At 38.6% G+C, this 26247-nt stretch overlaps 1 protein-coding gene across 1 annotated transcript; it reads right to left on the bottom strand.

Moving 5' to 3' along the window:
- Positions 1-3291: 3291 nt before the first annotated feature.
- On the bottom strand, positions 3292-25603 carry LOC139450650 (cubilin-like). Its single transcript, XM_071232446.1, has 20 exons — positions 24640-25603; positions 20877-20955; positions 20533-20672; positions 19553-19702; positions 18997-19084; positions 17897-18018; positions 17375-17548; positions 16768-16870; positions 16386-16507; positions 16050-16199; positions 15144-15243; positions 11947-12068; positions 11624-11773; positions 10711-10810; positions 8376-8497; positions 8065-8214; positions 7536-7614; positions 5623-5747; positions 5103-5264; positions 3292-4113 (listed from the first exon to the last, which is right to left on the bottom strand). The coding sequence occupies exons 1-20, from the start codon at positions 24695-24697 to the stop codon at positions 3740-3742; spliced, it is 2670 nt and encodes an 889-aa protein (XP_071088547.1). The 5' UTR covers positions 24698-25603; the 3' UTR covers positions 3292-3739.
- Between the last annotated feature and the right edge of the window lie 644 nt (positions 25604-26247).

Genomic DNA, 26247 nt, shown 5'->3' on the forward strand with positions numbered 1-26247 from the left:
ATATTCAAGGAAAATGAGCAATGTTTAACCTAACCTTACAGGGGTGCATCTCATGTTTTCTCGTATAACCCTACACTTGTGTATTTGTCGTCATTCATTTGATGCTCAGTTAATGAATTTATTACAGGTACAATTAGTGGTAGCACCACTTAGATTACCTGACAAAGGTTCCCATTTGGCATTTATTATTCAATCTAAATCCAGGTTTGAAGTGAGGTGAAATGTGTGTTATGTAATATGCACGTGGCAGACCAGCAAGAGATGAATGATCAGTTGATTTACTTTTTTTGTAAATCAACGGATCGTTCCTGGTCATCAAAGGATTAACAGAAAATACGTTGATTGATTAATCACTGTTATCTTGCACAGTTGATATGTCGAAAGTGAGTATTTACATGTCTAGGTTTACTAAAACAAAGGGAATACACTCATACCATGGCGTGAAGTGCCGGTGTAAAAACAACATACTTTGTTCAAAGGGTTAACTGATAATACGTTGATTGATTGATCATTGTTATCTATCACTCAATGGATTTTTTAGGAACCGTGGACGTTATGAAAATAACTTGTTTGATAGGCATTACTTAGAAGTTGACGGTTGACAAGATAGACACAATTTTTATGGATAACAACTTCCATACTCATGTGCAGATTGTGAAGGAACGAACCCATGCCACAAATACGGGGTACACATTCTTCAACAGACCACTTTACGCTAAATTCAACATCCATACTCAATGTAGTGAAGCAACGCACTTGAATGAACCTCACTGCCTTTTGTTTCTATGGGACTTCGGAATTAAACGTCCTGAGTGTAATCATTATTTGACGCACATACATCGAAGTGTTCCTGATCCATGATTACTGATGCAAAATATTATTCGTGTATGTATATTTTACTTATTTCAGGCAACTATTTGACTTATAACTATTATGCGTGAATGAGTGAAGGTTGGTTTACAACTATGTCAGCTATATCCCAGCTATATCACTATCGACGGATGACAGCAAGGGTGAGGTCGGGACACGGTGAGCCACTGTAACCGTCTTGATCTCAGTGGTCACTGGTACAACAAACATGAGGTTCTGGAACTGATTCTGCCCCGAAATACAGACACAGCCTATCATGACAGTAATAGTATTCCAATATACCTTTGCGTACATCCTACATGTAACAAATTCATGATTATTATCAAATGAAACATGTTAGCCGTACACAACTTCTCCTAAACACACTGTGTCTTCAAAACCGGAGACAGGTTACTTGTAGATTTAACCTCGCTAAATTGAATTTGGAATTTGGAATTTGCTTTGCGTGAGATTTCAAATATTAAATTTAGCGAGGTTAAATATGCAGGTAGCCTAGCTCTACATTGAAAACACAGTGTGTTTATCTCCATTCTACCATGATTAAATAAAACTCTTTAGTGTTCGAAAAATATATCGATGGAAGCAGCATAGGTTGGGTCTATTGTTTTGAGTGGATTGTCGATCAGAATTTGCTGAATCATTGACAACAGCCTTCAAACAAAACATGGGGCTCTTTATGCACAAGCAGTTTGTTTAAAGCATAATATACTTCATTCTAACTTATGACAGGCATTGAAAGCATGTAGCACGCCAATTTCGTAAGCTACCATGAAGTGGGCACCCCAAAAGAAAACTAAGGAAAACGTGCAAAGGTTTCCTTCCACACCATTTCCGTTATCATTTGAATATTGTAGTAGCAACTTTGCATTTTGTAGCCTATAATTGTACATATAATTATTTAAATATGCCCACTGACAATGACTGTACGAGAAGTATTATTCTAAAACTATCAGGTTCCCCGGTGACGCGGCTGTCAAATCGGCTGTTTCACTCAGTTAATTGTGATTTGAAACCTCTGATTGACCGATCAAAGTCGAGTATTTTCCAAATTCATGGGAGAATATAGAATGTTACTCGTATCACCACTGTTTGGTGAAACGTTCATTTAATTATGTCAGGGATGATAGATGTTTCGGTAGGTGGTCAATTATATCAATGTCGAAATCGTTATGGTTTTGTCAGGGCATGTATGGTCAGATGGACCGTGGCGCCGATAATATCAGTTCTCCTTTCCATCCCTTGGCTGTCCGTATCAGCTCATTATGGGTTCGACTGCAGGTTTCACCTTGGTAATGCTATTGGGTTGGTGAGCACCATATCAATCGTGGAACACGAGGAACGAAAATACTGCAGGAATCTGTGTTCAACCCCATGCCACTCACTCTCGTTTAAATCTAGAACGTTCAAGATAAAATTCGGATGTACACCACCCATCAGTTTCAAAACGTTTCGGGCTCTGTCGTAAAAGAACCAAGTCTTCTTCTGTAATTTCCGACCGCCTCCAGAGAGTGGTCTACAGGTAGATCGTCCGCCCGGAGAGCCGAAGGTGGGGCTTTCAATCGTAGTCCGTGTCAGACCGAAAGACTTAGTGGGATATTCAACTTAAACTGTGACATGCTATCTTAGTAGGCTACCACTATTAAAACAACATTAGTTCGGACCAGCGAAGGCAGCCATACACACAAACACACGTGCATGCGCACATACGTGTAATAATCCTAAACTGCGACATGGTATCTCAGGGGGCCAGCACTATTAAAACGGCAATAGTCCGGACTAGTACAAGCAGCCACATACACATACAAGTGTATGCGTACATAAGTGGAATAATCTTGGACGCGACATTAAACCCCATTTCATCTCACCTCACCTGCAATATGCAACGAACACAACATGCCTGCTGTTGTCTTGCTCTCGTTGAATGAATATATATTTTCTCTGAGGACTAACTCACGTTGATAATCTTCCATCTTTATAATAAAGACATGCAGATGGACATTCCGATGCCCATGAGCGATGCCAGGAACCTGACTTTGTTGTAGCAAGCTGTGTTGTTTAATAAGTAGTCGGATGTCAACGGTCGGAACAGCAACACCACTTCTGTGTTACAATTTCTTCCATGCAATCAATGACATTGGGGGATCCAACGAAACCTTCCGCAAAATAATTGCCATGGATATACGTTCTTGATTACCTTGGCTCGTGGATTCCGTCAAAGTAAACAACATCTGTGTTCAATGTTATGTTGTACTCACACGCTCAATACAATATCAAGACACCCGTGACAGACACAGGAACGCGCGCGCGCACATGTACGTGCACTACATTCGCATATGTAAAATATGTATATGATTTGTAACAAGCTTTCATGTTCTAATAAACATAAACATAACTCCAACACCAAGCATCATTTGATATACAAAATAGTTTTATAACAAATAACAAAAACAATTATAAGTGTATGCTACCCTAGCCAAGAGCAATTTCAAAAGTTTCTCATCGGGGTCATTGTATAATCATCCATTCACAATTGTGGCATGATTGTGATAGTCTTGATTGACCACTGATCAGTTGGTGAAAGTTCTTTCACTTGTAAAACGTGACTTCTGTTCCTTGGTTATACACAGTTCAACAATCAACATCACACATTATCCAAATAGATTGGGAACGAGATATTGCAAGAATACAGATAACTGCATTTTCTTATGGTGATAGATTTTCTTAGAAAATATAAAATATAGCTCTTTGGAACAATTGCTTACGGTGTTTTTATTTGCTGTCGATGGAGTTTGGAGATTTCTTTAATAAAATATGTTAATTTGTGTGCAGGAGTATTCATGTATGTGTCCACATCATGTGAAACTGTCACTCAACTCGGGCCTGCTGGGTTATCTATCCCTTCACATGCGTCGTTAGGGAATGACGTCACAACGGGCTGTATGTCAGATAGTGGAACTGCCTGACAGTAGGGTGGGGGGTCATCCTTCACGACTTCACTGTAAGCTGGGGGTGGAGTAAACATGGCTGGCAGAGTAGTAGCCGTAGTTGGTTGGTAGTTGTGCAGGGGGATGGAGAAGACGCTGTTCACGTTGTCTTCACGAGATCTGTTCCTTTGTGACTGGTCGTTTGTCGTGGATTTTTTCCTAGAGCAAATTCCACAGCAGCAACACGTTAATATAGCCACGCCCACAATGCCGCCGAATACCCCTCCAATGACCCCTCCAAAGTTCGGTGAAAAAGACGCTGTACAAAATAAAAGACGAAACAGAAGAATGGTGAAACAAAGACGAGTCACGTACTTTGAATGTTATTACTACGATGTTCCTGGACACAGAAGCTGAAGAAAAATAATATTCACGTTCAAGGTCTTTTTTAAAATGATTAATTAGTACTACTGTCACATACACGCGGGTAACATGACCCAATAAGCCCTCTGGTAGTGCCCGGTAAATATGGTTTTTAAATAGATTCTTGAAAGTTTCAGAATAATTCATATTTGCACAAGAATTATTGTTCTATAACCCTATCGCGTTCTGATACACCATGCCACGCATCTATACCTTCCGACATGATGTCAAACCTACCTATCTGATGTTTCCTAGGTTCTGAAGATTACTTAAGAAGTTAAAGTTAAGTGGCGATCAAGAGGTTCTCATGTTTTCTTGTACAGCTGGGGAAACGTTTGAACGGAAGGTAATAACATAAACATTTTTTGTCATTGTATTACACTTATCGAGCCATCAATACCAGCGTGATATTATGTCAAATGCCAATAGTTCAACTTCTCAGTGTATTAACATTGGTCAAATGACAATTACAATGAGTCGACTATTATAACCGCTACAACCCGTGACACAATATTCACAAACGACGAAGCAGTGTATAACTGTTTAGATTAAGGCCGCTGTGTAACTATGTCAGTCATGTACAGGTGTGGCATCTTGATGTGAAACGAATGGACACTGGTTTAGTAGACATAAACAGGGCGACAGTTTAGTCATCCTGGCCACCCATACCCTCAAGATATTCTTTAGTCATCTAAACACATCGTATGTATAATGTTTAACCCCAATACGCTGCAGGTGTAAATCTACACGAATACATTGGAAATGTACAATGACTGAGACGTGACATAAACATTATAGTAGGGGTGCTGATTGAGGAATCTCATTCGTCTTATATTAACAGATTCGATCTATTTTGAAATGAATGAATACAGCTTAAAAACTTACAGGAAGATGTTGGCTCGCCGGCAGTGAAGGCCAACTTGAATCCTGTGAAGGTGCTCGAAGCATCGGAGAGGAATCGAACCTTCATACTCAACCCTGTACTCTGTGTATCTGGTCCATCAAATCCACACCATCGACCAAGCGAGTGTTCATATGTTCCCCTGACTATGACAAGAATAGAACATGTGTGTGATATTGTGAGAATATTATAATTATAACTTACAACAAATCACATCAGTTAACGTTAAAGACAAAGAGGTTAGAGTGCGTTAAGACAGGCAATACTTTTAATATATACTTGGGAATGATATTTATTTATTACACGTGACTATTTTATTTTTATTTTTTAGTGTAGAGTAAACGACCAGGTATAACTTGGATTAAAAGGGTTTTATTGCAATGATAAAACGACACCTGTCTTTACAAATACAGTTACACTGAGGACCCTGATACATTCGTGTGAATAACACACTGTCTCTCTTACTCAATTCTAGGAAAACTCTGTCCATGAGTAAGACATTACCGTCATAGAGCTGCACATAATCATAGGAACACGTGCTGTCATGCTCAAGGTAGAAAAACTCCACTTTCACATGGATTACATATCCTTCAACATCAGTGCTGATTGTCCATGAACAGTCCGCATTGCTGAAATTAGACCGATACATTATCATTGTAAAATGTACCACAACAAACCGAATTACAACATGATCTGAGTGTTGTTCAGGTCGCAACGCAACAGTTTTGCAAATTCGCCACATGATTACGTTAACTGCGATACAATCTACATAGAAGTTTCTGGTGTTTCTGTTGTCTTTCTTAAAGATTACTATAGTCAATGAGAAAATACTATACTCTTGTTCCAGGTGCTTGTATTCACTTTGGTAAGTACTGCCACAATCTCATTTAAATTTCGGTGCCAAAACCTATTAATTGTTTTCTTTTTTACGTTTTGTTTGTTGAACATATGTTAAATTGTCGTAAACATAGGTTCAAGAACTACTTCTACCAAAGGAAGATATGATTAATGCTATACCTGGTGTTACACTGCTGAATACAATGGCCAAAATGATTATCATAGGGTTGAGGTGAGATGTTTTTATGTATAATAGTATGTCAATACACATATGTTCAAAATGCAATAGAAATGCATGAAAAGTCGGGTCAAGTTTAATTGTTTCTCCAAAGTTTTGCTGTTTACAAGGACCTAAATTGGTTTGTTTTATTTATATTACGAATAGTATGTCAGTATTTTATGGCGTCATCCTGCTTTCATGGTACGGTTAATAGCATGTCGTCGAACACTAAATACCAATATACATACGCAATAACAAAATCAGCGTGGAATAATCATGAGTGTCCATCTTTAGTCATGAAACGAGTTATATGAATGTGTTTTGTGAATGTTGGGACATATGGACAGTTCATGCGGTAAAAACAGTGGAACAAGACAATCGTCATAGGTACTATCAAACCATAGGTACTGCAACTTTTCTTAGATTATGTAATGATCAAATCACATATTTTGTAAAATCTATATTTAAAAAGGACAAATATCAGTTTATTTCTATTTCCCGCTGTGTATTATTAATTTTTACTCCAACCCTTTTTCGTGTAGCTAATGTAAAACGCTATTAATATGGATGACCTTTTCTGCATATTCAAATTACCAAACTTACAATCTCAGCTATTAAGAATACAAGATAGCCAAAACATAAATTGCAAAGAACAAGGATGGACAGGCGTGGTTTATTTCACATTCATTTCATGTGGTGAAAGCATGTTTGTTTGTTTGTTTGTTTGCTGTTTAACGCTGCACTCAGCAATATTCCAGCTATATGGCGGCGGTCTGAAAATAATCATCTTGTCTCGACCAGACAATCCAGTGATTAACATCATGAGCATCAATGCACGCAATTGGGTTACGATGACATGCAACAACCAAGTTAGCTATCCTGACCACCCGATCCCGTTAGTCGTCTGTTACGACAAGCATAGTCGCCTCTTACGACAAACATGGGTTGCTGAGCACTTATTCTCCCCAGGATCTTCACGGGTAAGGTACAGACATGGTCTACATTTGTTGTATCTTCATCAGTTGCAATGTAACTTGCCTTACTTGAACCAAAGAACGGAAATATTCGGTAGTACTGAGTTTGTGTGAGAAATATGTCTGTTAAACTGTTCAAACTATACAAAAGACTTCAATAAGCTTTGCATTATGTTGATTTACTACAATGTATTTGGATTCTATTGGTCAATGACGTTTGGATTCATGTCCATGTAGACTACAGATTCGTATGTCATTTTTACAATTGTAGTAAATGATAAACACGGTGCTTAGATCAATTTGTAGTTGGCCCAACGCTCTGGGAATGCAGTTTGACGTCCCTCTTTGTGGCCGTGATAATCGTAAAACGTTTAGTGCATACTCACTCGGGATAGTCAAGAGGATAATTCGGGGATTCAATATATTTCGTTTCATATCCGTTTATCTCTTCCCCTGTGCCACAACCTGAAACATTGAATAGTTACACAGCATTGGATGGATTCATTAGTAGAGACTTGATTGTGTGATGATGAGGATGTCCTAGGAGAAACGGGGCTGTTCACATTGAGAGGCACACCATAGAAGGAGTGCGGTGATGACCTTCCATAACAGTTAAATATCAAGTATTACTGCTTACGTCTAACAAATATGAAATACCCTCTTATCGACGTGGTGAAATGTGTTGACAAGAAAAATAATTAGAGTTTGTTATTTTCAATAATTCCATGTTGAAAAACATTCATTAACTTTATCTGGTATTTCAACAGGGCAACAACGGGCCTTGTTGTACCACATTCGTGGGTGCAGTTATTATTATAAATGATGTGGCAGTTTTAATGTTTGGACATATAGATAGTTCATGCGGTAAAACAGTGGAACAAGACAATCGTCATTTTAATCAGAGAGAGAAAGTACCTGACGTCCGCGCCATGTATTTAAAAGAAAATCCTCTTTTTGTCACAGAGCTGTCAGTGTGGAAGGTGACAGTCATGGCGTTACTGGAGCTGACCACGTCCCTGGTGCCATCACAGTATTTACCCAACTTAGTGCCGTAAGACGAGGAGCCTTGAATAAATATATAGAATCACTTATGTTGTCGAGGCATACCCCTTAACATACTAGTACTGAAGTCAAGTTGAGGTCAATTAATTATTGAGCATATTTTTGGCAAACTAATTCAACACAAAAGAGCAATATAACCTTATAGAATTGAACATTGTGCTTACCGTCACTGAAGATGAGATAGTCTCTTGCACAGGTGGTTTCATATTCCACAGAGAGAACTATAATTTCGACTTTTATTTTATATCCAGCAGGTGCCGAAATTGTCCACTTGCAGTCCATATTGCTACAAAGAATGATGTAGTGTACTCTTTAAACGTAAGCAGAGATCGGAGTCAAAAGCAATGGACATATAATATTGATAGTTATATGTTATCCTGACATCTTGAAACCATGAATATGACCAGAGTAAAACATAAAACCAACATAACGTTTCTCCCCAGGGAAGGTAAAGAATTACATGATGCCTTTATCGTGATGATGCTCCAAATTATTCAACAGCTGCAAAATTCTTCAAGCGAAAACGAGAGAGACGTAAACATTATTTAAAGTCAAGGTTATCCGATGACATCACTGACTACGGAAGAGGTAGATTGCTAGTGTAGAGGTTCAAACTTTGCAGAATCTCTGTCCCGATATGAAATGTTCAAACGGTGTTCAATATGTCATGTAGAGTCTCAACAATAATTCAGGTGATGATCATGGATGCACTGGATCCTGAATCAACACATGTGTCTATGCAGTGTGAAACACCCTCCACGCTCAACCATCAACAGGCAAAGGCGTCTATTTTCTGGGATGCACTACGTGTCTCCTAAAACTATAATCAGGAATGCCAATAATGTTTTTTGATTATAGAATTGAGGTAAGCAAGAAAATTAATTTCCTCAGGGTTAATTAGCTTTGGCTAAGCACATATTTGTAGTTGGAAGTCAAGAAGTTCTGAAGGCCATGTGCTAGTATATTCTTGAATTCAAGTATTTCCTTTTTAGTCCAAGGGACCTTTGTCTATAAGACTTAATATTTTTTATTTGAGCGTATTTGTCTATAATTTAGTGTCTAAGAGACATACATGTATCTTAGGAATAGGTCCACAGAGCCCATTTCAAGCCTAGGTTACTCACTCACTTGAAAGTGAAGAATTAATTAACCCCCATGTTGTTTTTTTTATCAAAGCCGGTTTAATCAGCGGTCTATGCCTATGTGTCTTGTCAGAGTGGTATTTGTTTAGTCATCATAGCTAGTATACGGTTGCATATTCAATGTTGCTTTAGAACCCATTCCTTAGTAAAGAGTTAAATTTACATACATTCCTCAAGCGTTGGTGCTATTGTTGGAAAAAAAGTCTTGCCACTTTAAATATATTTCGGAGCTTCTGATAATATTATGGTATGTAAAGATAAGTATAGAGAACACAGAATTCACATTTAAATAACTAATGATATTCATCAGCTACTACAGGTCTATCTCCTCTAGTGAGTTTTTTCCATCTACAGGTTTCTTCCGGGAAATCTATGGTCTTTCTATGAAAAGAACAATATCATCATCATAAAGCAGAAGAAATAATAATTTAACATATAGAAAAGTATTATCATCGTTATCTTATAAACAACAGCCATAACACTGCCGTTTATTTAGAAATGTCCCATGATCATTTAGATAAATTCAAAAATAATATTGTGATACATTTTCTTCTTATCGTACGCAGTATAAATCGGAAAATGATCTGATATCTTAAAATCAACCATAACATTAACGATGATTGCGATGGGTTAATAATATTATCCAATCTTTTGTCTAACATTTCGATATTTACTTTTATTAGCAAACTATTTGCGGGAACTCAGCTCCCTGACAACGGTGAATCAATGACATACGATCATAGGACATGCTATTCGATTTACACCTCTTTTCACAATGAACATGAAATTCGAATATATAGACAAGTCTGCATTCGATTACCACTTTACTGCCAGCATGACCTATAATTATGTGTACTTATCCACACATGTAGTTGGAGTGAGTCACGCTGTATCAGCTTAAAGGTAGCCATCGAGCGTTATGTCCAAGCGCTGCTTAATCAGTATTGTCGGTTTTAGCGTCCTTCGGTGATGTTCATAAACACTATATGATACTATTAATGTGTGCAGTTCATTTGTGATGTATTATGATCATGTGCAATGCTAGGCCTTCCAGCCTTTGATATAGATCGGCGGCTTCCTTAAATGTGAGGCGAAAGTTCTAAATCATGTGCATCTAAGACTTTTACCACAAGGTTACACCGATCATGGTGGAGACATGTCAAGTAAAATAGTCAGGGTGAATGTAGGATTTGAAACCACGATCATAGGATTTAGACATGCTTTTTAAGATCCGGAACTCTGCACAGCAGATTACAACGGGAAAGACATTGGTCACCTTATGGCACGAAGGTGTCATTATATTAACCTGCTATTAATCAATAAGAGGCAGCAACCAAAGATGTATATATGTACTAACTTGTTGTAGTTGTAGTTGGGGTAGCCAGGTGATGACAAATATCTCCAGGTGGACGTAGAGGCGCTGAGCAATGAACTTCCACAATTAAGCCCATTCGCAGCTATATAAAGGATAAAGCAGCAACAGTGCAAGGATTATCGTTAAATCCTTTCAAGGTTATAAGCGAAAGAACATATTAAAATGGAAAATGAAATTTGCCTGTTGGTCATCTAAATTCACATATTCAGCTAGTTAGTAAAGATCATGCATGATACTTTTAATTTTTAGTCAAGATCGATAAATTCAGAGGGCCCACGACATGTGCATAATTTAGAAACGTGAAATGGTTTACTAATGTCACTAAATTATCACAATGTGAGTTTTTGTTGTTTCACAGCAATCATTGTAGACGTAAGGCTAAACAGTGTGATTGTCTCAGCGTGTCTTGTTCAAAGCAGTGATCAAGTAAATAATCTATCTCCACCATCCATTCCAGCCCAAAGCACCATTTAATATGGCCAAATCCAAAACAGTCCCAACCACAAACACACCTCAACCACATACATGTTTTAGTTATGAATACAGCCACACATAGTAGGTTCACTGTGTTATTTTACTTTGCTTGTTTCCAGTTTAGGCTACACAAAACTAAAGCGTAAAACAAGAAATATACTGCGATTTTATCAGAAACAGAAATTGCTTCAAGATTCATCATTTTGTTAGAGGGAGAAAATCAATTTCCTTTTTCACATATACTTGCTCAGGGCATCCAACATATCCAGCATTTTTTGCAAACCTTGACCAGAACCAAATTATATTTAAGCGTGTTTGGAACCCTTTTAGTCACTTTCAAAGAAGAGAGTAAATTTGTATTTTATGTATCGTTAGTTTAATGTTAAAGAGGAAGCATTAAAACAACAATATAGATAAGTACCTGACGTCCGCGCCATGTATTTCAAAGAAAATCCTCTGCCTGAGATAGAGTGGTCAGTGTGGAAGGTGATGGTCATGGCGTTACTGGAGCTGACTACATTCCTGGTACCATCACAGTATTTTCCCAACTGAGTAGCGTCAGACGAGAAGCCTTGGATAAATACATTGATTTACTCATGGCGTTGATTTAAAGACATACTAGTATTGAAGTCAACTTGAGGCCAATAATACTAATAACTGAGCATATTTTTTGCAAACCAATTCAACATAAAAGAGCATTATGATTTATTTTAGCACTTTTATAAAATTGAATATTGTGTTTACCGTCATTGAAGAGGAGATAGTCGTTTGCACACCCGGCCACGGATTCCACAGAAAAAACTATAATTTCAACTTTTATTTTATATTCAACGGGTGCAGAAATTGTCCACTTGCAGTCCATGTTGCTACAAAGAAATATATAGTGTAATCTTTAAACGTACAGATCAGATCAAACGCATATACATATAACATTGTATGAGGGCAAGTCAATAAGTGAATAGAACAAGACACGAAAACCTTCGACAGCAATATACATGTAAGTATTGGACATCTGGAAAGCATGCTCTTTGTCACCACTCTTACATCCGTAGCAACGTTGTTATTTCTGATAATTAAACGCATCCCTTGTCCACTGTATGGCTCGTGTTTATCGTGATGATGCTCCCAATTATTCAATAGCTGCAAAAAAGTCTTCAAGCGAAAACGAGAGATACCTGAACATGATTCAAAATCTGTATTATCCGAAGTCATCAGTGACTAGGGAAGAGGTATTTGCAAGGGAAACTCTATTTGTACAGTGACCGGATACAGTCAAAATTATACACTTATATAGCGACGTGCATACATGTGTGTGCGGATGCCTGTACTAGTCCTGACGAATGCCAATTTTAGAGTGCTAGGTCACTGAGATACTAGGCTGCAGTGTAACAAGAATACCCCACTGATCAGACACAGTATACTGACTGCGAACATAGCCAACCACGCTTACATCTTTGCATGTGTATTGACCAAAATGTAGGTCATTTCCTTGACTGTCGTTACAATTTTTTGTTTTGTTAACTTAAGTTCTTTAAGGACAGTATCTGGGTCAAATTTATTAGACAGTTCATCAATGTCTAAGTTGAGTTCGTTCCCGATATGCTCATCCAAAATACAGTAATCAAATATGCTAGTATTTCAGGCATTAAAATTACCTATGAAAATAAAGTTTTCGGAAATTAAAAACACTTTGAACAATCAGTTACCTCTCTAATTCGAAATAAATTTCATTAGAAGTGTTCTGGTGGCAAATAGACAACACCAAGGTAAATATCATCATCAACACTACACATCTCTTTTCCAATCCGAATCCAAACAATGTAGTCACTATAAAAAGGAAGAACCATTTGTATAAGTAGTCTTCCACGGCCAACCCAATACCACCTTATCTTCGATGAGGACTTTGCCTCTAGTGAAGGTAAGTTAAAGGTGGCCATTGAGCGTTATGTCCAAGCGCTGCTTAATCTCAATGGAGTATAGTCCAATTTAACGTCCTTCGGCGAGTTGCTCATAAACACTACAAAATAGCATCGATATGTGCAGTTCAGTTGTGATGTGGTATGGTCATGCGTTTTGTTAGGCCTTCCAGCCTTTGTATACTAGCCACATAAAGAAACTGTGCATGGAGAAAATATAGATAGAAGGGCACACCGTCCATATACGAAATATAGGTTTGAACACAGAAATGATTTGTGTCATTCAAACGCTCATGCACGTGCCATGCGATATGACGTCATTGATGGGGGCCTATGGACGTGCAATGTGTTACTGCACGTGCATTCGGTGCAGCTGTACACAGCATGTGCAACTCAAATTTCGCTGTCACTTTGGAAAGCATGCTCTGTGGTCATTCAAAAATTCAAAACTTCTCAGGCGCAGACACAAGCATATCACAAGCAAACCATGCCTAGATTGACAGCTGCACAGCGTCATGAAGCCATTGGAATGATCCGAGCGGGAATGAGGCAACAACAGGTGGCAACACATTTCCAATGCCATCGTAACACGATATCGGCATTGGTGAGGCGTTATCAGAACACAAATGACGTTGCCGACCACCCACGTTCAGGACGTCCCCGAGTAACGACGCCAAGACAGGACAGATGGATTCAAGTTACACATCTCGACACAGGTTCCAAACGGCAGTAACGACGTCCCAGACAATTCCTGGACTGTGCCGTATCCATTCCAACACTGTCAGGAATCGTTTACGTCAGTACGGGATTCGACCACGACGCCCTGCCATACGTCCCATCCTGACACACCGTCATCGAGTCAACCGTCTCAGATGGTGTCGAAATCATGTTCGCCAACCTCGAATAAGGTGTAGAAATGTTGTCTTTACAGATGAATCGAGATTCAACATTTCCCACAGTGACGGGCGCCAAAGTGTCTACCGGCGTTTGGGAGAACGTTATGCACGCAACTGTATTGTGGAGAGGAATCGTTTTGGAGGTGGCTCTGTGATGATTTGGGGTGGGATAACAGCACGGCACCGAACCCCTTTTGTGGTTGTTCAGGGCAATCTCACCGGTGTTGGTTACAGAGATCAGATTCTGAGGCCTGTGGTCATTCCTTTCCTGCAACGTCATGGCCCGGGATTGACATTTCAACAGGACAACGCTCGTCCTCACCCGGCTAGGGTCGCAATGGATTTCCTTCACCATAACAATGTCATGTTACTGCCATGGCCTGCAAATTCTCCAGATCTCTCCCCAATAGAGCATGTGTGGGATGAAATGGAGCGCCGTCTGCGTCATCTTCCACATCCTCCAGATAACGTCCGTGACTTGGCACAGGATTTGAGGAGGATATGGCAGGCCATTCCCCAGGCCTTCCATGCCCATTTGGTGGACTCCATGCGTCCCCGATGCACTGCTGTGATTCACGCACAGGGTGGTCATACCCGTTATTGACTTTGTGACTTTGTCGTTTGACCCCCTACTCCATTTTGATCTTCTGACCTCATCGTAACGGATGTTGTTCAGGTCCCGTTGACATTTTCTAATGGTCCGATCATTCAGCTGCATCATTTTGTTCTTGCTGTGTTGTATTTCAATCCAGAATATATTTTCTCCGTGCACAGTTTCTTTATGTGGCTAGTATATATAGATCTACGGCTTCCTCAAATGCGAGGCGAAAGATTTAAATGATGTGCATCGAAGACTTTTACCACAAGGTAACACCCACGGGCGCGATCATGATGAACACAAGTCAAGGATAATAGTCAGGGAGAATGTAGGATTTGAAACCACGATCATATATAGGATCTAGGCATGATTTTAAGATCCGGAACTCTACACAGCAAGTTACAACGACAAAAACTCGTGGTTGAAAGAGTAGTTGTATGTATTGCTCACCTTATGGCACGAAGGTGTCATTATATTAACCTGCTATTAATCAATAAGAGGCAGCAACCAAAGATGTATATATGTACTAACTTGTTGTAGTTGTAGTTGGGGTAGCCAGGTGATGACAAATATCTCCAGGTGGACGTAGAGGCGCTGAGCAATGAACTTCCACAATTAAGCCCATTCGCAGCTATATAAAGGATAAAGAAGCAACAGTGCAAGGATTATCGTTAAATCCTTTCAAGGTTATAAGCGAAAGAACATATTAAAATGGAAAATGAAATTTGCCTGTTGGTCATCTAAATTCACATATTCAGCTAGTTAGTAAAGATCATGCATGATACTTTTAATTTTTATTCAAGAACGATAAATTCATAGGGCCCACGATATGTGCATAATTTAGAAACGTGAAATGGTTTACTAATGTCACTAAATTATCACAATGTGAGTTTTTGTTGTTTCACAGCAATCATTGTAGACGTAAGGCGTAGTGTGATTTTCTCAACGTGTCTTGAAGCAGTGACCAAGTAAATTATCTATCTCTACCATCCATTCCAGCCCAAAGCACCATTTAATATGGCCAAATTCAAAACAGTCCCAACCACAAACACACCTCAACCACATACATGTTGTAGTCATGAATACAGCTACACATAGTAGGTTCACTGTGTTATTATCCTTTGCTTGTTTCCAGTTTAGGCTACACAAAACTAAAGCGTAAAACAAGAAATATACTGCGATTTTATCAGAAACAGAAATTGCTTCAAGATTTATCATTTTGTTAGAGGGAGAAAATCAATTTCCTTTTTCACATATACTTGCTCTGGACATCCAACATATCCAGCATTTTTTGCAAACCTTGACCAGAACCAAATTATATTTAAGCGTGTTTGGAAACCTTTTAGTCACTTTCAAAGAAGAGAGTAAATTTGTGTTTTATGTATCGTTAGTTTAATGTTAAAGAGGAAGCATTAAAACAACAATGAAGATAAGTACCTGACGTCTGCGCAATGTATTTCAAAGAAAATCTTCTGCCTAAGAAAGAGCCGTCAGTGTGGAAGGTGATGGTCATGGCGTTGCTCGAGCTGACGACGTCCCAGAGGGCACTACAGTATTTTCCCAACTGAGTAGCGTCAGACGAGAAGCCTTGAATAAATACATTGATTTACTCATGTCGTCGATTTAAAGACACATACGTTAACATACTAGCATTGAAGTCAACTTGAGGCCAATAATACTAATTACTGAGCATATCATTTGCAAACCAATTCAACATGAAAGAGCAATATGATTATATTTAAGCACTTTTATAAAATTGAATATTGTGTTTACCGTCATTGAAGAGGAGATAGTCGCTTGCACACCTGTACACGAACTCCACAGTAAGAACTCTAATTACAACTTTTATTTTATATTCAACGGGTGCAGAAATTGTCCACTTGCAGTCCATGTTGCTACAAAGAAATATATAGTGTAATCTTTAAACGTACAGATCAGATCAAACGCATATACATATAACATTGTATGAGGGCAAGTCAAAAAGTGAATAGAACAAGACACGAAAACCTTTGTCACCACTCTTCCGTCCGTAGCAACGTTGTTCTTTCTGATAATTAAAATCATCCCTTGTCCACTGTATGGCTGGTGTTTATCGTGATTAAGTGTCATTAATCGATAAGGGGCAGCAACCAAAGATAAATATATAGTTACTAACTTGTTGTAGTTGTAGTTGGGGTAGCCAGGAGACGACAAATATCTCCAGGTGGACGTAGAGGCGCTGAGCAATGAACTTCCACAATTAAGCTCATTTTGTCTCTCTAAATAAACAAAAAAGACAGCCCGAGTGAAAGAATAGTTGTTAAATTTGTTTAAGGTTATAAAACGGTGGAACATATTATAGTTGAAAAAGAAAATTAACCTGTTGTTCGTCCAAATTAACATATATAACTAGTTAACAAACATCATGCAAAACATACTTTTAAATTTTATAACGACATGTGCATAATTTAAAAACGAGAAAAAAATATTTATTGTCACTGATTGTATCGTATGTATTTATACAAATATAAATTATATTTGTTGAGGCAAACATCCATTGTAGACAACACTATACTGTGTCCCATTAGATTCCAATGTGTCTTGATGCTGTGAACAAGTAAATTATATAAATAATCTATTTCTACCATTAATACCAGCCCAAAGCACCATTCAATATGACCAACCCCAAGCACAGTCTCATCGCCCAACCCCAAAGATTTCCATCCCTTTACACCATGACCTCGATTATTAAATAGTCGGCCCTTAACACACAATAATTATACCTGTAGAAGTTGTTAGGAACGTTCCAGCTTTGTATTTCAGATTAAATCCTGATGCTGTGTCAGAGCCGTCGGTGTGGTATGTGATGGTAATGTAGTTTCTGGAGCTGACGACTACCCTGGTGATGTAACTACGCCCACAATATTTTCCCAACTGAGAGGCGAAAGACGTGGAACCTTGAATTAATAAGTATATATATTTATTCACTCATGACATCGGTTTAGACGCATACACTTACATTTATACATCTTAGTAATCGAATCAACTTGAGGCTAATATTATTGGTTATTGATCAGAAATCAATACAAATGTAACCTTGACGAAGTATATTCTGTGCCAATCATCTCTCATGAGTACTTATTACATTAATAATTACGAATCATTGTATCTAAAACTAGCTGAGGCGCTTACGTTGTCCACACGAGGAGCATTGGCTTGCTCATGCCGTATGTTTTGTGACGAAAGCAAAGTAACTGAACTTGATTTATTTCGGATTCATGGTTGAATATGTACATTGTGCTTACCGTCACTGAAGAGAAGGTAGTCGCTTGAACAAGCTGTCAAGTTTTGAACATTAGAATACACAACTTCGACTTTAATTTCATATCCAACGGGTGCAGAAATTGTCCACCGGCAGTCTAGGTTGCTGCAAATAGAACTTGCTACATCAGCTTTATATACATACATACAAACACACAAACACATGTACATACACACACACAACGTATTGTTCAAAGCAGCAGTAAACCCAACTCACACGCTCCAACAATAATGCTAATCATCCACAATTACCTATGGTGTGTTTGTCATGTCATGTCATTCAAACACTTTTTAGTTATAGTTATCATTATCCTAGCATACATGTAACATGCTACATTAGTCATGTATGGATTTCTACTTCCCTGTCACGTGTGCAGTGCCACGTTTAAGTCACGTGTACATGTGTGGCGCTACTTACTTGTCACACGTGTAGTGCTACATTTACAATTGTATAATCTGTAACATTGATTGAGTAAGTAGGTTCTACGCTGCTGGAAATTTCCAGCAAAATCAGGCTTCACACATTCCTACTCGTGTAAGGAATCGAAGCCAGGAATTGAACATTGAGAGTGAACGTGATTTTGCTGGATTATTGCTGAAAGCGACATAAGACCTTTTAACTGACTACCCTAATGCCCCAGGTCAGTAACATCATCTAGAGGTAATTACTGATTCAAACTAACATACTTGTTGATGTAGGACCAAGCGACAAGTGTTAATATCATTAATGTTAGCATCAGCATCTGTTTATCTATAGAATTTTCGATAGACGTAAAACCAAAACGTATCATACAATTTTTACACCACCCATCTTCAAATACATACATACATACAGACAGACAGACAGACAGACAGACAGACAGGCAGACACATACACACACACACACGCATATTATCCTAGCTTACAAGTAACGTGCTACTTACCTGTCACGTGTGTAGTGCTACGTTCAAGTAACGTGTGTAGTGCTACCTTCACGTGGTGTGTGGTGCTATTTGCCACCCTTGCAGTGTTAGTTGTCAATTGAGTAGCGCTACTAACTGACTGACTAACTATTACTGATTTGTTACGAGTGTAGGAACCTACTTGGAATAGTTTGAAGGATAGCCAGGGGAAGTCAAGTTCGTCCATGCAGCAGAAGAGGCGGAAAGATCTGATACTCCACAAGAGTGACCTTAAATTTAGCATAACGGAAAACAAAATGTAATTACGAGCATGTTCATAATAATTCACAATTAACCAAAACGACAAATTGACGATTTGTGATAACAGCTACAGGGATTACAATTAAGAGGATTAACGTCGTTCATAGAAAACATATCGTTGGGGTTTGATGCCTGACAAGCTATAAGTTGTAAGTTATTCGGTGTGCGTACTCTGTTTAATAAGGAAAAAGTCTCTCACAGAAGGAGTCTTTGGGGTCATCAAGGAAAACATATTTTTCAAAGGAAGACAAGAACTAGAATTTGACTACCATGAAACACCAACATGTTGACTTTTGTAAAACATCAAAAATATTTTCACGAAATATTACCAGATGAGTACTGCAAGCGAAAGCCTCTTCCTGAGATATTACTGTCTGAATGAAACACGATGACCATATGGTTACTGCAGCTACAAACAAGGGCATGGTTTTACTCACCGTCTGTTTCATAATATCTAATTAGGAAACCGCCTCTGGTTACACTGCCATCAGTCTTGAACACTGCATGAAAATGTTGGTCTTCATGGGTAATAAAATGTATTCTGCTCTGTCCACAAATTCTTTTTGACTCGGCTTTTCTTTGATCACCTAGGGTGGAAAAAAGGTAATTGTTTGTAATCAGTAATTTCTTGTTGCAAACATTAATGCATTTTAGTATCAGGAACATTGGAAATAGATTAAATAGAATTGCAAAACGTGGAATGTTAAAATCAACATTTAGTTAATATCAATGAGCTGCCTTCCTAAATGTCCCACAGACATCATGACACAAGAACGCGTTAATGTTGTACTTTGAGTAACTAACAAATTAACAAAAAAGAAGCAGAAAACGATTGAAGGAAAACTATTGCAATGGCATTTATCATCCAAAACTGGCTCCCACAGGAGATATCGCTTGGGTGAGATCAAGCGATATCTACACTGTAGATATCGCTGCAATGAAAATTACATCACAATGCTTTGCAGACCATTGTGACGTCACTGGATACCATGACGTCACAATCAAATGACATCACTAATGGCTCTGCTACTGAAGCTGTTAGCAGTATTTTTTACACTGAAGACGCTTCTAATTACTGTCTACAATTTGAAAAAGTTGGAAGAATGATTTTGGATGATAAATACAATCTCACCCTCGTGTCTACACTCTTGATAAAAGCGGCAAAAATCTTCGGCAAGCCTCGGAATTTTTCCACTTTTATCGACTCGTGTTGATATATTTGATATCAAAAGACACTGGGGTGAGATTCTCTATTTACTACCAAATAGGCGATTGACGTTTTCAGAGCATGTTTAACCCATCCACATATAATCAAAAGATTTTTATTCTAGAATATAGCTACATGTAACAATAATAATATATTTCTGAATCTATTTAAGATAAATGAGGTTTGCAATGTACAAACTAACTATTTTACCATTATTTTTTACGTATATGGTAAGGGCGTCATATTGACAGGTGGATCCGGGTGAGTCTTCAATATCGGAGAACACCATGTCGAGTACAACGTTGTTCCCTCTGGTTTGAGGGTAAATGTCCCAATAACAGTTGTCATTGCTGCAGAAAAAAGAATGCTTGTTGGGAACTAAAGTAAAATCATCTTGTTTGCATTTCATTCTGACGTATCAAGAGTAACAATTCTAATGACAATAAGGATACATCAATATACATGAACTTCGGGATAAACACGACCACATTCTATGGGTGTGTGTGTGGGTGGGGTGGGGTGGGGATAAATGACATGAGTATCCCTTTACATACCTTATGTAGTTGCCTGGGTAGTTAGGAGATGTGAAATTCAGCGGTTCCCCTTGAGCATAGAGCGTAACGTTACACGCCCCTGTAAGGAAACATTTACCGTATATACATATATGCAAATGTGTACATTATTTTTATCAACAATGATGGTTTGTAATTAGAGACTGAGTCTTCCTTACTTGACGAACCGTCAAGTAAGTAACACTGGTTCCTCAAATAATGAAGTATGTGTTATTTAATAAAGCAGTGAAAAACGGTTATGGTAAAATAATAACACCCTTTCACATGTAAAGTTGATAGTTGTATATAAAACCATGCAAACGGAGATCAGATGCGCATTATTGTACAGAATTGGGACAACGTTTTCTTCATAATTGCGTCCCTTTGTATGTACATGTCGACAGTTAGCTGTGCGTGGAAACAATTTCGCATGTTTTCTAGTGTGTGATGAAAAATATCAGTTGCAATGGATCTGCTTTCCCTGAGATTCTAGGGGCATAATTCACATCATACTGATAAGATATTGGCTGTATCCAAAGGGAAACATACAACACATTATGTCGGATACAAGTTGTTTGAAATGTCACCCAAGTACAATGATGCTTTAAGACATGTTCATGAGTCAACTGAACAATCGTTCTTGGCAATTCGATAATCTCGTAACAGGCAAGCCATATACCAAGAAACGAACAGTCATACATTTGTCTCAACATTATGTTTGACTGTCTTGATGACGTGTAATAACAACACAATATTTGTAAAAAGTAATAAGTCAAAGAACATACATTTTAGACCGCAATCAGTCTTGAAGACGAACCTGCATTCACTTGTGGTGAACATAATTTAGAAATATTGGACAGTTACTTCTATTTGAGGGTATTGTTAACAGAATATCTTGACTATACACGTATGGCAAAGCAGCTGCTAGCTTTCATAGCTCAGCTAGCAGAGCGCTTGATTTACTAATCTCTAAATATAAAATATTAGGTGGAATGCAATACCGTACATTTACAACGTTACATGACACGATGTGTGGTCAGTTTTAGAATACGGATCTTGTATTTGGGTTATGAATGATATGCAGTGCGTTAATGCTGTACAGAATCGTGCAATGCGTTTTTATCTGGGTGTGAAAAACTAAGCTGTAAGCAATGACATGCCATGGACCCCACCAGTAGTACGCCAATGGGGACGTGTGGTTCGACAATATTAACGTCTTTGCAATCTAAACTAAGATAATACCGCTCGTAAAATATTTCTATGGAGTAATCTCAGGGCAACCAGAATAAAGAAAACTCTTAATTAATAAATAACTTCCGCACCCATTGTAAATGAATAGATCTGGATGTGGGACATTTTATTCCCCCAGACAATTGTTTTAGATCATGTTTTATTGTTAAACGTTTGGTTTTTCACAAAAACGTAATGGAAAATGCAATTTCACATCCCGTTGATCCATCGCACACGGGATGTTACAAACATAGAGTATACTGTTGTTTAAAGCATGACTATACTGTTGATGAGTATGTCAAACGCCCTATGCCCCGTGCCCACGAAAGCACTTTGGCTAAATTCAGATAAGGCACCGCTCTTATCAAAATTGAATTCGGACGGTATGGTAACATGCCGTTAGAAGACAGGAAGTGTTTTCAGTGTCTTGACGTACATGTAGTTGAAGATGGATGCCATGACATTTTAAATTGTCCTGTGTATAATTTTGAGCGACGTAGTCCCAAACAAGTGTGATGTACAGAAAATAGCCTATATTTTGCCAGATAGTATTATGTGTCCTGTGTCTGCAATGACAGTTTACAAAAAAGGAAAAAGGTTTTATACATCTGCTAGTCAGTTCCGTTTTCATTATATATGCTAAATATGTAAATACCTTTAAGAATAATCTCTCTTTACTCTGTACGAAGTGGCCCTTATAGGTATTATATTATGTAATAGTGTTGTAAAGAATTGGAGTGGGTCTGTAATAAAAAATCTGTCTGTCTGTCAAACAGCCGGGAAGCCGCCGACTCTAACAGGATGGGTAACGCTGTTGACTTCTCCTTTAAACATGTACGCGACCCTGGGATTGTTGTTTGCTTAACTACGCTATCTATAACTCGACAAGTGCACACGTCAACCAGTCCAACATCTAGAGCCCATCCTGTAATATATCTTTATCAACTCAGGTCATAGTTTGCAAGATTTAGCTGTGACTAGCGTAACTGGTTTGAGTGAGTGAGTGAGTTTGGTTTTACGCCGCTTTTAACAGTATTCCAGTTATATCACGGCGTGTCAGCTTAATGTGGGAGGAAAGCCCGAAGTGATGCAGGTCTCAGACGTTTACCACTTCGGTGAAACCCACGAGCACGGACACGGTGCTGATAAACCTAGAAACATAATCGGGGCGAACCGGGATTCCACTATCATAGGTTTCTGGCGTGCCCAAGATACGCAAATCTGCACAGCGAATCGCGGCGCCTTTGACGACTGGGCCACCCGTGCCCCCAACTGGTTTGAGACAAATGATCATCCCTGAAACACAGTTATAAATAGGCGATGTTCTGATCATGAGGTCGAACAGTGTTGTTGCAATGATAATCTTCATCAGAGTAACTTCCGGCGGAACGAAGATTGTATGCAAAGAAACACATTACCTTACACCACCTGGGATTGTTGTTTAACGTATTCCTGTCTCACCAGTGAGCACGCACTGACGGTTGGGTTTACCACGATGTCATTTGTAAGAAACGTATATCACATTACTCATTTCTTTTTATTTATATAGTGGCTGGTTTTAATTGGGTGTTATTTGCTTTCTTACGACTTTAGAGGAATACAATTCACACGGATTCGGCATTTATTATCATCATTAGTAGTAGTACATGTAGTAGCAGTAGCAGCAGTAGCAGTAGCAGCAGTAGCAGCAGTAGCAGGAGTAGTAGTAGTGTTATTCATTATAAAATAGACAAAGGCAGCAAAGGGTCAGGGTGACACTGGCACATTCAAACTTGTTAGGCTCATCATCAGCACATGGCTACAATTATTATCATTATCATTATTATTATTATTATTATTATTATTATTATCATCATCATCATTATTATTATTATTATTATTTTTCACAGATAAAAAAAAACAAAGAGGGTTTGGGTGATCCTGGCACAGTCAGGCTGGTTAGGCTCATCATCAGCTCAGGCTAGCGCCCTTGCCCCCTCTACACACAGCCCAGACAGCGAATGGGACTTCTCCCAGAAAGCGTTGCCCAGTCAAACCCACCCAGAAGTTTCCGTAAACAAATTGATAATTTGATATTCTCATATATATATATATATATATATATATATATATATATATATATATATATATATATATATATATATATACATACATATATATATATATATATATATATATTCTCATATTATATATATACACAGGCAGATGTAAGGTGATAATTGCTGTGTGCCGTGTCATTTTACTTTGTTCAGGCGTTTATGTTGACTGAACCTGGACAGGTCTAGATGTAAACATTAAGTAATAGCGGAGTCCGCCATCTTGTTTAGACAGCCTACTGGCCGTGTCAACACACCCGATAGTGAAGAGCGGAGACTATCGCATACAATACATTCCCAGACACATTCACAAATTGAAGATACATACGGTGTGTCTTATAATCATGTAAATAATCAAATCACCTGAATTGATTGTACAGTTTCTGAATTACAGTTTCACATGTAAACATTATATTATGACCAAAATATGTAAAACTTACTTGAAACCAGCGGTCCAAGCAACAGCACACATACTCCAATGAACCAAGATATGATCATAATGGCGTCCTTTCGTCGCCAACCGCTTTCCCTGAAGACAGAGGTTACAAGATCCCACCACAATGTGCCTGTACAACCAGTTTCAGAAATACCTCAGTCCTGTGTACACGGTGGTCTGCCTGGAGTGTATGGCGACGCTCGCATGAAAAGACAATGAATATATTACAACATACACGTCCCGATGTGACCTATTTCAACATCAAGGTAAAGCCTCGACTGTAATAGTCCCCAGCGACACCCGGATACGCTTACCAGTGTGATAAAACCTGTTTGATTAAAGTGTGCATTATCACCACACTGTCACGCCTATGACATGAGAATTCGGTCTGTATTGTGCAACTCTCTGTGACGTTATATGTTACTGCCTAGATTCCAGGAAAATGAGCAATGTTTAACCTAACCTTACATGGATGCAAATCAGCAAACTGAATTCCGGCATCTTGAAACGGATTTACGGTGTGTCATTGCAGTAATAGAACGACAGTTTTTGTCAAATAAGGTCACATTCGTCAATGTACTAACAACTTGTTTGAACATTATGAAATCGTTCACATAACACACTGTGACTGTTACAATATTCCAGGACATCCCTGATAGTACTTGGAGTTGGAAATAGCCATGGAAAAGCCTGACGTCATGCTCATAGTTGAACTGCACATCCTTACCTTGGACTGCATGTCTATCAACATTGGTGCTGATTCATGCACAGTTCACACTTCTAAATTAAAATGGAAGACAGAAATTCAACAGACTGTCCTCTGGGACTTCGTTTTGTACATTAAAAACCAACTACAGCCACTATTTTGGTATCAAACAATCACCATGTAACGCCTTGTTTGGTACTGAAGCCAAAGTTGGACTTTGTTCCAATCTCTACCAAAATAACTTCTCGAGGGAATGGTGTCTGAAACGATCTTACTGCAGAATATTCTCCCACAAACCAGACAACTGAAATGGCCACACCATTGCAACAGACATGCGAAAACGCCACAACACAAGAATCTGAAGAAACCGTGTATGTTTCCGAGGCTCAACTTATCAGTTAATGACCATGAAACTGAACATCCAAGTCCAGCGAAAAAGGGCAGCAAATGGTCAACTTGCACAGAGAACGCGTGGCCAAGCGTAGTCATGCCTGGCAACCCCGGTGCCACTCCAATGCTCCAGCAGGTGACACTCCAGTCTGACATGTGCCAACCAAAACTGTTTAGAAGAAAATGGTATATGTGTTTACATGTGACAACTGCGAAATATTATGTGTAAACAATATTACTGCATATCTAAGTCTCTGTGTGTTCACAGTAGATTCTGTATGCTCTGTAACTGAAATGTATAAGAAACCTAAATATGGGTTTTATCTAAAATTGTACATATTTCGCCATGGAATTAAGTGTGCCCAGTGTATATCACAATTCACGACCTCATGTAAATCTCATCTTTAATGAAATACTTTGTGTATAAACTAGCAGCAAAGTTTGATAAGACGATCAAACGGTCTAAGGGAGGGCAGCCCCCCCCCCCCCCCCCCCCAGCCATACATGTATCTATCA

This window comes from Haliotis cracherodii, unplaced genomic scaffold (assembly GCF_022045235.1).
Source record: "Haliotis cracherodii isolate W230 unplaced genomic scaffold, xgHalCrac1.p SCAF_8, whole genome shotgun sequence".
Lineage (NCBI taxonomy): Eukaryota > Metazoa > Mollusca > Gastropoda > Lepetellida > Haliotidae > Haliotis > Haliotis cracherodii.

Coding starts and splice junctions, on each gene's coding strand:
- LOC139450650 (XM_071232446.1), bottom strand. CDS start 24,697: ATGATCATATCTTGGTTCATTGGAGTATGTGTGCTGTTGCTTGGACCG. Junction 5,265..5,622: donor TTATGTGCAGCTCTATGACG/GTAATGTCTTAC, acceptor TTCTTGTCATAG/TCAGGGGAACATATGAACAC. Junction 4,114..5,102: donor CGGCGAGCCAACATCTTCCT/GTAAGTTTTTAA, acceptor TATTTTGTACAG/CGTCTTTTTCACCGAACTTT.